The sequence below is a fragment of the Rhinichthys klamathensis genome, unplaced genomic scaffold (genome assembly GCF_029890125.1).
Source record: "Rhinichthys klamathensis goyatoka isolate OS25496 unplaced genomic scaffold, OSU_Roscu_1.1 h1tg000566l_1, whole genome shotgun sequence".
Lineage (NCBI taxonomy): Eukaryota > Metazoa > Chordata > Actinopteri > Cypriniformes > Leuciscidae > Rhinichthys > Rhinichthys klamathensis.
In genome coordinates this window covers 4,381-16,250 of record NW_026607032.1, presented here as the reverse complement: position 1 = coordinate 16,250, position 11,870 = coordinate 4,381, and the positions used below count along the sequence as shown (strand labels likewise).

Here is an 11,870-nt window from a genome sequence, read left to right as displayed (position 1 = left end):
ATGTTAAATATCCCAACACATCTAGAACTTACGAAAATGTTGATTACATTTGTAAAAAGAATAAAAATAAATTATAGGGTATGCAGCCAAAGCCAAATTATAAGAAACCGAAATTTTTATGAATTGATTGGGTTTTAAGTTCAGGCTATTGCAGTCTGATTCTGTTAGTTCACCTCACCTCCTCATCCGAGACGTTCTTTTGCAACTTCATATTTATCAGGTTTGTTCTCCTCCTCTCGTGTCTCGAGCGAGACGTTGTCGACTCGTCAGTGTGTGACTCTGATCTGCGCTGTCTGCTGGGCCGTGCCGTGTGTGATACAGCAAGGCCGGAAAGAGTAATGATTAGTTCATCTTTCGAGTCTCGAGTTCGGGTTCGGCCGGGTCCGAGTCTTTCGTTCTTCCTGTCAGTCCCATAGAGGCTATGCTGTCAGTACCGGAAAGAGGAATGATTAGTTCATTTTCTTCGAGTCTTCGGGTTTGAGTCCTTCGTTCTTTTGTCACGTGACCGCTGGTATCTCGCATCAAATACAATATTAGATTCGTATTATTGACTGCGTCTGAATGTATATTGTTTTATATTTAGGAATTAAAATACAAAATATGTGAAATAAACATTATCTGAAAAATAAAAGTTCCATCTTATTATTGTCCCTGTCCGTTTCTTTTCTAAATGTTTCTTGTGCATCTGTGGTGTGTTTTATTATATATTATACATTAATTAACTACTATTTTATTATACATTAACTACGTGCTTGTTTGTAAAAAGGTTGTGAATTAGTAGGCTATTCAATACGGTGACAAGTCACGTGACAAAAGAACGAAGGACTCAAACCCGAAGACTCAGAAGATGAACTAATCATTACTCTTTCCGGTACTGACAGCATAGCCTCTATGGGACTGACAGGAAGAACGAAAGACTCGGACCCGGCCGAACCCGAACTCGAAAGATGAACTAATCATTACTCTTTCCGGTACTGACAGCATAGTCTCTATGGGACTGACAGGAAGAACGAAAGACTCGGACCCGGCCGAACCCGAACTCGAGACTCGAAAGATGAACTAATCATTACTCTTTCCGGTACTGACAGCATAGTCTCTATGGGACTGACAGGAAGAACGAAAGACTCGGACCCGGCCGAACCCGAACTCGAGACTCGAAAGATGAACTAATCATTACTCTTTCCGGTACTGACAGCATTGTCTCTATGGGACTGACAGGAAGAACGAAAGACTCGGACCCGTCCCGAACCCGAAGACTCGAGAGAGATGAACTAATCATTTCCAGTACAGATTCAGAAACCATATGTTGCGCAATGCGCATGCGCGATCAGCACAAAATGAACGAATCACTCTCTGAGACAACTCGGTAGTCCCGAGTCATATTAAAGATTCGTTCAAAATGAACGAATCGTTCATGAACGACACATCACTAGCAAACAGTGGATTGAAATTTCTAAAGCTCTCAGAGTTGTCAACAAATCTCTGCGGAGCTGCAAATCCACATTAGCATCGAACTGACCCAATACAAACTTGCATGCTGAAGAGCCGTCTCATTTGTGCTCAAATAAGCGCCGGTCAGTGCAAGCAGTGCGCTTGCTGGAAGTTTCTGGCTATTTTCTCTCATCTCTGACGCTTTAGCCTGTTAGCGTTACCTCCCACAGCCGCCCGGATGCGGTGAAGCCCCGCAGCTTTAGCTTCAGCTCTGGCCTTCCGACGTGCACGAGCGGCTTCAATCATGTCAAGCACTCGGCAGCAGCAGCAGTCCGGCGGTGCAGCGGGGTCCGTCCCCGGAACGAGCTCTGGGGGAATGAGCAGCAGCAGTGGCAGCGGAGCCGGTGGAGCGAACAGCGGGGGCAGCGGCGCTCAGAACGGTAACAGCTCGGGTAACGGGTTGTCCTCGCGGACTCTGGGCTCGGTAGCCGAGGGACAGAGTTCTCGACTGGCCTCGTCAAGCAGGAAAAGACCCCTGTACAACGGTCTGATCAATCCCTATGAGGACAAGAGTAACGATTTTGTATGGTAAGTCCCTGCAGTCCCTGCATCTGGCAAATCCTGTGATTTACTCCGCACTTAATCATTTAATTCCATGGATGAAGCTAATTGATAATTGTCAACATGGTGTTAAAGGGGATAGTTCCCCCATGAAGGAATCTGTAATCGTGTACGTACGTACTAGGTTACGTACCATCATGTTGTTGGACCTGTATGATTTCCTTTTTTTGTGTGCTGAGTACAAAATCAGATATTACACACCCCCGGGTTCACAGACAAGGTTTAAGCCTATAGACTAAAGTGCATGTTTGAGCTGTTTTAACTGAAAGCAAATTGCACTGGCATATCTTAAAATATGTCATTGCCATTGTTTTGTCTCGATACTTAATGTCTTAGTAATAATTAATTGCTACTTAAAGGCCCTAATTGAACTAAGGCCTAATCTTGGCTTAATCAAGCCCTGTCTGTGAAACCAGGCCATAATGTTAGAAACTGACAATTTGTTGTCAAAAAGTTTTTTTGTCAACAATCCCAGAAAGTCATACAAGTTTAATGATTAACTTGTATCTGACAAACTCAAAATAATTTTGATTTGACGCGTGTGGGTGTGTGTTCAAATAATTATGCGTTACCTTTTCAGTCAAAATTATGCTGAGAATATAATTTGTGATGTGTTTATTGAAATTTAAAATAATTTTGAATAGTGGTCTCAAGACTTTTAAACTCTACGGTATAATTCAAAACAACAGTCAAGTCTCAGCTTTTTGTTGATGTGTTCGAAAAGGGAAGCAAGCCTTGCATGTGTCATGATTTTTTGTTTGTTTTTTTCTCAACAGCCCTATATGTTTTGAGATGATAGAGGAAGCTCACATGACAAAGTGTGGCCACAGTTTCTGGTGAGAAGCACTTGTTCTCTAAACCGATAATTTATTGTATTTTCCAGAACATTTATAGATTTTGATTAAATAATCATGTCTTCATTTCTATTCAGTTATAAATGTATACGACAGAGTTTGGAGGACAGCAACAGATGCCCAAAATGCAATTATATCATTGACAATGTGGATCAACTTTACCCCAACTTCTTGGGTATGTGTATGCTAATGCATGTCAGTTGTTTTTTGCATACTTGATGTCCTCAAACCTTATTGTTACCACATAAAGTATATATTTCTATATCAAATAAGACATTTGGTTGATATTTTTTTCAGTCTGAGAATTGCTAGAAGATGATCTGATTCTCTAATTGTTTTACAGTGAATGAACTGATCCTGAAACAAAAACAGAGATCTGAAGAGAAGCGTCTGAAACGAGATCATCCTGTACGTGCACCCAGCTCACCATTTGTATAATGAGTGGAAACTTCTTAAACACATTTGATTGACTTTTGCAGATAATTTATAGCACAAAAAATGATGTCTTATTGTTTGTTTCATATGCTGGTTATAGAATGGAACCAAATGGCAGGTTTTCCAAGACGTTCTTGGTGCAGATCAAGAGAATATGGATTTAGCCAATGTCAACTACATATTAGAGTACCTGTTGCAAAAAAAGAAACAACTGGAGGCGGTTGGTATACTTACAGATAATATTACTGGTGCTTGATGCAACACTTCTGGGTTCTTCAGACACCCTGGGAATAGCCGTTTGATATTAGCGGTTCATTCACATTCAGCTGAAACTGACTATAAAGTGCTGCCTGCCTATGGTGTTGAAACACCTAGGATTGTTGGAGATTGGTATTCTGTAGATTTTGTTTTCGGTGGATAAAAATAAACCCAAATTTGACCTAAATTATGTTCACTCAAGCCCTAATGTGAAATACCACTGTTTTTAAATTCCAAAGTGTAACTGCTGTGACAAATATAAGGCCAAATAAACCACAAACCGCTATTTTACCACCTGCACCATGGCACATACTGAGTTCTTGTGAAGGAATATACATTGGTCAAAACCTGCAGTTAGTAAGTCTGATTGATTGTCAAAGGTTAAATGTGATCTATTTATATAAACTTTTTATTAAAACTTAATCAGCATTAACAAGCATCATATAATGCTTAAAAGATTTCTCGCTTAAAGCTGCTTGTGTGAAAAGCCTGGAAGCGTTGCTGATTATCATGATAGGCCATAATAATTTGTCTTATAAAGGCACACAACCCCCTCAACTTCTTGCTCATCTTTTGCTGATCTTTCACTGATCTCTATTCACAGGAATCACAAGCTGCTCAGCGCCAGATCTTAATGGAATTCCTGAAAGAAGCCAGAAGAAATAAAAGAGAGGTTTAGCCTCCACATCTATTTTTAAAATGTTGAATAATGCAGAGTTGACAGCTATGAGGTCATTAACTCATAAAGTCTCCCTGTCTTTACTTCAACAGCAACTGGAGCAGTTACAAAAAGAACTGAACTTTTTGGAAGAGGATATCAAACGAGTTGAGGTCAGTTTAGTATGGTGACCCAGAATTGTCAGAGACAGGACATTTATTTTTATGGTCTAGCATAGAGATGTTTTGTATTTTTCTAAGGACATTTTCACACCTTGGTCGTTTGGAGCATTTGTTTTGGAACCTGGTGCGTTTTTCTCCCTTAGTTCGGTTAATTTAGGCATACATGAACACGGCAATTGTGCTTGGATCCGTACCAAAACAATCGATCCGAGACCGCCTGAACGAGGTGGTCAAGTCTGATTGAAAATGAACTCTGGGGTTGTTTTGTTTGAGGTGAGAAAGCAGTATCACCAAGCAGTATCATAATTCATAACGGGAAATGTTATATAAATGCAGCAGAATCTGATTCTGTTTTTGTGGTTGAAAACCAAAGCCTCTTCATCTATGTAATTGCTCTTCTCCGTGCATTGCAAGAATGCTGCCCCGACGAAGCCTTGATTCCCGCTCTAACTGCATTCTAAATTATATATATATATATATATATATATATATATAGAGAGAGAGAGAGAGAGAGAGAGAGAGAGAGAGAGAGAGAGAGAGAGAGAGAGAGAGAGAGAGAGAGAGAGAGAGAGAGAGAGAGAGAGAGAGAGAGAGAGAGAGAGAGAGAGAGAGAGAGAGAGAGAGAGAGAGAGAGAGAGAGAGAGAGAGAGAGAGAGAGAGAGAGAGAGAGAGAATTTCAATATAATTAAATGTATATAATTTATCAGTCAGAGCGGGAATCAAGGCTACGTTCATATAAGTGTTTGCGTGTGTCACGACAGCTACAGATAGAGCCACAATAAGCCCGCAAAGCGAACTTGTTACTTCTTGACGCAGAGGAACAGGTGAACTCTGACCAATAAGGGGACAATTTTACTCCCATGTGATTTGCATAAACACATTTTGGTACGCTTTAAAATGTTGCCTTGTGAAAGCGAACCGAACCAAGGAGAAAATGCAAGGTTTTTTTTGGAACGAAGAAAACGATCTATGGGTGTGAAAAGTAATATATTTACATATACGATTATACACCACTGTTCAAAAGTTTAGAGCTGGTAATTTTTTTTTTAATGCTTTTGAATGAAGTCTTATATATTTACTATTTGATCAAAAATACAGTAAAAAGAAGAATAGAGTGAAATGCCATTACAATTTAAAATAACTTTTTTATATTTGAATATATTTTAAAGTGTAATTTATTCCTATGACGGCAAAGCTGAATTTTCAGCAGTCATTACTCCAGTCTTCAGTGTCACATGACCTTCAGAAATCATTCTAATATTCTGATTCGCTGTTCAGGAGACATTTGTGATTATCAATGTTGAAAAAAAGTTGTACTGCTGAATGATTTTGTGGAAATTGCGATATGTTTTTAAGATTTCTTTGATGAATAGAAAGTCCAAAGCAACAGCATTTATTTTAAATACAAAATATTTTGTAATATAATTGTATACTGTCACTTATGATCAGTTTGTGTCTTTGCTGAATCAAAGTGTCACTGACCTTCAACTTTTGAACAGTAGTGTACATCTGATGCGTATGATTTATTTTTTAAGGAAATGAGCGGTATGTACTCACCAGTGAGTGACATGGACCCCAATTTAGATAGTACTGTACCTCAGTTTGAAGCTCCCTCACCTGCACCCAGGTAAGACTGCGTTTTATACTGCAGGTGCACGCAGTATTTTTTTCCTCATTAAAAAGTATTTCACACAAAGAAATTAATGTCATTTCTGCACACATGAGATGCTAACCTAATTATTATGTACGCAGTATTTTTGGATGAAAAAAATTCTAATCTTGTTTGTCTACAGCAGTAGCATAATAGACCCCCCAGAATACATTCAGCCCCCTTTTGGTGGAAGCTCGCAGGTAACTTGTTTTTGTTGTTGTTTTTCATGAATTATTCCCGTTTGTTGTTATAGCTGGTTAATATCCCTTGGAGTAATGCTGATATTCACTGTTTATTGTTATTACTTTTAGGGTAAGAGACAAACATGGTACAACAGCACTCTGGCGTCGCGGCGGAAGAGACTGACGGCACACTTTGAGGATCTAGAGCAGTGTTATTTCTCCAATAGGATGTCTCGCATAACGGGTTGGTTGATTCAAAACAATGTTGTTTATTAAAAAAAAATGTAATACTGTTATTACACAATCTCTTTTCTTGGTAATAGATGACAGCAGGACTGTTAACCAGCTGGATGATTTCATGGAGTGTCTATCAAAATTTACCCGTTACAACTCTGTGAGGCCTCTGGCCACCCTCTCCTACGCTAGTGACCTCTATAATGGCTCCAGTATTGTGTCCAGGTAAGGTTCCAAAAACTTAATTGAAGTGGGTTAAGACCACATGTTGTTGGACTTTAATCTTTTTTTCGGTTCCTTTTCTGAAGTAACCAGCAGAGGGTAGTATTGTATTACTGAATAACATCTGACTGAGCATTTTGAAGACTATTTTCCAAAAGTTGGAATTGTGGCCTGTTTCAAGGTGTGCTTTAATGTATATCCGTTTTTTCTTATTTGTTTTTCTTAAATGTAATATCTCATGATCTCCATCCTAATACTTCTCATTAATCAGTCATTAATTACAGTCTTCTAAACCTTAAATACAACATAACACCTTGACAGTTCTCAGCTTATTTATTGTTGAAATTAATAGCTTGTGGTTTAATGGTGAATTAGATGTTAATTCAAAACTACTACGGCTGATAAATTGAGTGAGTGAGTGAGCCAGGTAGGCTGATTTGTTCGGCTTATTTATAAATTGCTTTGACAGATTCATTAAAAAAAAACAAAAAAACAAATTGGACTACAGATCTCGCTGTATGCTTGTTGTTTTGAGCTACCAGCTAGGACAATGTCAGAGAACAAAATTCAGGCTATTTATGGGAAAGAAATTAAAAGATTTTGACTAAATACTGCACTTTTGATCAGTTCTTTTCATCAAAAAATCCTGAAAAAAATGTACCACTGTTTCCACAAAAATATTGAGCTGCACAACTGTTTTCATCATTGATAATAGAAAGTGTTACTTGCACATGTTAATGTTAAGTGGCATATTAGAATGATTTCTGAATGTGATAGACTAGAGTAACTACAAAAGGAATAAATAGGAATTAAAATAGTAATAAAAAATTAAAAGGAATAAATTACATTTAAAAATATATTAAGATAGGAAGTTATTTTAAAATGTAATAATATTTCACAATATATAATTTTGTTTTTACTGTATTTTTGTTCAAATAATTAATGAGCATAAGAGACTTTCAAAAACTTTATTTTTTATTCAGACCCTAAACCTATAAACAATAGTGTATATTTCATAGGGTACTTTCTTCTTCAGATTTAACAGTGCAGGAAACACTATCTGAGTGTTTCAGAATTGTTTCTTCCGCATCAGTGAAAGATGGCAGACGTTCAGGAACTGTTAACGAATCTGAACGTCGTATAAATCAATTGGTTCAGTTCTCAATTCCCAACCATAGAATTGGGTTTATAAATGTAATCATTGGCTCAAACCAACTGTAATTTTCATATTTGATGTAATGTTCAGTAATATTACACCAATCCTCAACTAGCAATGGAACCTTGTTCGGCTTTCATCACACACACATTTTTCAGACATCCTTGTATCTGATCACCTAGGCGGCTGAGAGGCTGTTTGGATGCATTACAGCTCTGGTCTCTTTCAGTGTCTGTGTTTGAGTGGAAGTAGAGCAGATAATGAGCATGCCACAGTCAGGAGAACTCGTGTGTTAACACTTGTTCTGTCTCCTCTCTTTTCCCCTCTTTTGCAGCATTGAGTTTGACCGCGACTGTGATTACTTTGCCATTGCCGGTGTCACTAAGAAAATTAAAGTGTTTGAATACGGCACTGTGATCCAGGATGCTGTGGACATTCATTATCCTGTCAACGAGATGACATGCAACTCCAAAATTAGGTATAAAGAGTATCTGAAATCAGGGGTTGGCCTGAATGTTCTTGGTGGATTATGCAGTGGCATAACAGTGTGTCACATTTTCTCTTGTGTTTCATTGTCTCTTTCCAGCTGTATCAGCTGGAGTAGCTACCACAAAAATCTGTTGGCGAGCAGTGACTATGAGGGGACTGTCATTCTTTGGGATGGGTTCACGGGTCAGAGGTCAAAGGTCTACCAGGTACCCTTATGTGTAGGGCTGCACCAGATGACATTCATTATTCTTGCACCCCTTTCAGTAGGAGAGCAAATTATTACATTTTCCTTATTAACTCTCAAACTATTACAGATCTACATGTCATATTTAGTTGTAAGAAACATACATGTATTGCAAAAATAATAGTACTATTAATATACTGTTATTATTTTTTATAATGTTTTCAAAAGAAGTCTCTTATGCTCACCAAGGATGCATTTGTTTGATTTTAATATGCAGAAATAAACAGTAATATTGTGAAATATTAAAATAGCACTTTTCTATTTTAATGTAATATGTAATTCCTATGATAACAAAAAATATTAACAAAAACTTTAGTCACATGATCCTTCAGAAATGATTTTAATATACTGATTTGGTGCTCAAGAAACATTTCTTATTATCATCAAAATTAAAAACAGTTGTGCTTCTTAATATTTTTTTGTGGAAACGTGCAGGTTTTTTGATGAATAGAAAGTTCAAAAGAACAGTAGCCTATTTATTTAAAATATAAATATTTTGTAACAGTATAAATGCTTTTATTGTGATCTTTATTCAATTTAATTTGTCCTTGCTCAATAAAAGTATTAATTTCTTTCAAGAAAAAAAAAATCGTACTGACCCCGAACATTTGTTTTGTATGTTTGTTTTGATTAATGATTAATTTGATTATTTTCTTCAATTAATGAGGTAAAAAAAATCATTTATGTATATACTATGAAAACATGTTTACATAAACGTATTCTGAACAATGTGCAAATTAAAGGATATAAAAATAATGAATATACATATTAATGTACTGTAGGCTATGCTATACATTATGTGCTAAAAAAAATGATTAAAACAGAAGCACAAACTATTTTTATCATCAATTGGATTAGCTGTTGCAGCCTTAAATATATTTACATTGAGCTGTGGGTTAATTTTGAATTTAATATGCAATATAACACATGACGTGTGTAATTTGCAATTCCTTTAGACTTAATCTAAGTTAGATTTTGATTTTCACAGGAGCATGAAAAGCGGTGTTGGAGTGTCGATTTCAACCTCATGGATCCCAAGCTCTTAGCATCGGGATCAGATGACGCAAAAGGTATTTTTGCAACTGAACTGTTCCGATATTGTTATTTGATTTGGGATTCTTACAGAAATATTCTTCTATAAATACTTATGAATACACTCCTTTATCCTAGTCAAGTTGTGGTCCACCAACCTGGACAATTCAGTAGCCAGCATTGAAGCGAAGGCCAATGTATGCTGTGTCAAGTTCAGTCCATCCTCTCGATATCACCTTGCCTTTGGTTGTGCAGGTACATAATTCATTTGAATCGATCTATTAAAAGTTTTACTTCCCGCAATAATCGTAAAACTTTTCAGCTCATTCTTATTCCTTTCCAGACCACTGTGTGCACTACTATGACCTGAGAAACACTAAGCAGCCCATCATGGTTTTCAAAGGCCACAGGAAAGCAGTGTCCTACGCCAAGTTTGTCAATGGAGAAGAAATTGTGTCTGCGTATGTATACATTGAAAACTCTTGTACTTTTTCTTTTATCAGTGGAAAATGCATGTCATGGTAACTACCTATATTGTACATTGTATCACGATGCTTAAACAAAACATCAGCTATTGGAACAGTAGCGGTTTACAGTGTTACAAAAATATTGGTTAATCTTTAAATCAACTAGAACCATGATCCAAACCGTACCATGAGAAATCTGATCTGTTGCACCACTAATTACAAACAACTTTTGAGTTAATTTAACATTAAAGTTACATTTTGACACCCCCAGCTCAACGGACAGCCAGCTGAAACTCTGGAATGTGAACAAGCCTCATTGTTTGCGCTCCTTCAAAGGCCACATCAACGAGAAGAACTTTGTGGGTCTGGCATCTAATGGAGACTATGTAGCATGTGGTGAGTGGCACTATGAAAAATCGGTTAAAAAGGTTTACTTTTGGCACAAAACAAGTTGAGTTGGTTTATAATCAAAGTTGTGATAATGCTGTTTGATTTAAACTTCCTCTGATCATTCAAATCAGTTTATTATTAAAGAAAAAGGAGAATAAAACAAACTTTTACACTGTAATAAATGTTTATGTGGTGTAAAAACCCTCAATAATACTTTCACTTCATACCCCACCCACAGGAAGTGAAAACAACTCACTGTACTTGTACTACAAGGGGCTCTCTAAGACGCTGCTGACTTTCAAGTTTGACACTGTAAAGAGTGTGTTGGACAAGGACAAGAAGGAGGACGACACCAATGAATTTGTCAGTGCAGTGTGCTGGCGAGCTCTACCTGATGGGGTATGATTCGGTCTTATCTCACTTACATTTACTCTTCTAGAACCAACAGTAGAACATGACCTGGTAGGGCCATGGGGGCACATGGGGACAGTAGAACTGAACTTGCTGGTACATCAAGGACAAGTAATGGCAGGGTAAAATAGAGCAGTGGGTAGGAAGAAGGTTGGTGTGCATCCGCTTTCAGAAATCCATGCTTATTAAACCCACACTCCTCTGCTTCACTGTCTAAATAGTGTGGTTTGCTGTAAAAGGCATTGCTATAAAGTCTTCTTTTAGCCCATGGCTAATTTACCATGTGAAGTGCTGTATTTATTAACCAAGAAGATTTATAATGTTTGCTCTCCTCTTTAGGAGGAGGACCAACCAGGGATGTCACGATCACAACATTTTGTGATTAATGATTTAATTGTCTTAGCTTTCTTTAAGAATTTGTAGGCAAATTTCACGGGGTCACAATGATATGAAAAACAATATATGAATTTTTCTCAATTTTGAAATATTTACTAATGTTTAAAATATATCTCTTTAGAATGCTTTAGTTTTTAGGTTTCCGAACACGGCCAAACTGAATGATGTATTACAGCAATATAATATTGATTATTAGGGCCCAAGCCCAAAGGGCGAAGGCCCTATTGTTTTCCTAAGGATTATTTATTATTATTATTATTATTATTAGGGCCCAAGCCTTGAAAAGGCGAAGGCCCTATTGTTTTCCTTAGGATTATTATTAGGGCCCAAGCCTTGAAAAGGCGAAGGCCCTATTGTTTTCCTTAGGATTATTATTATTATTATTATTATTTTATCGACTATTCGGGCACTTTTGGGGCTCTTAACGTGCACGAAAACTCTTGAAACTTTGCACACTGGTCAGAACCCGCGGCCATCAGGGCCGGGCTGAAGCTGGTACCCGGGCGTGGCAGGGGGGCTCGACAGCGCCCCCTGGAACGGGGTCCGAAAACTTGGTC

General features: G+C 37.5%; 1 protein-coding gene across 1 annotated transcript; it reads left to right on the top strand.

Moving 5' to 3' along the window:
* Window positions 1–1,439: 1,439 nt before the first annotated feature.
* On the top strand, window positions 1,440–10,940 carry cop1 (COP1 E3 ubiquitin ligase). The gene is made up of 18 exons (XM_056239476.1): window positions 1,440–2,019; window positions 2,829–2,888; window positions 2,984–3,081; window positions 3,250–3,314; window positions 3,442–3,561; window positions 4,204–4,272; window positions 4,371–4,430; window positions 5,975–6,066; window positions 6,233–6,290; window positions 6,402–6,516; window positions 6,596–6,731; window positions 8,219–8,362; window positions 8,471–8,579; window positions 9,606–9,687; window positions 9,788–9,904; window positions 9,993–10,110; window positions 10,388–10,512; window positions 10,745–10,940. The coding sequence occupies exons 1-18, from the start codon at window positions 1,736–1,738 to the stop codon at window positions 10,909–10,911; spliced, it is 2,019 nt and encodes a 672-aa protein (XP_056095451.1). The 5' UTR covers window positions 1,440–1,735; the 3' UTR covers window positions 10,912–10,940.
* Window positions 10,941–11,870: the final 930 nt, after the last annotated feature.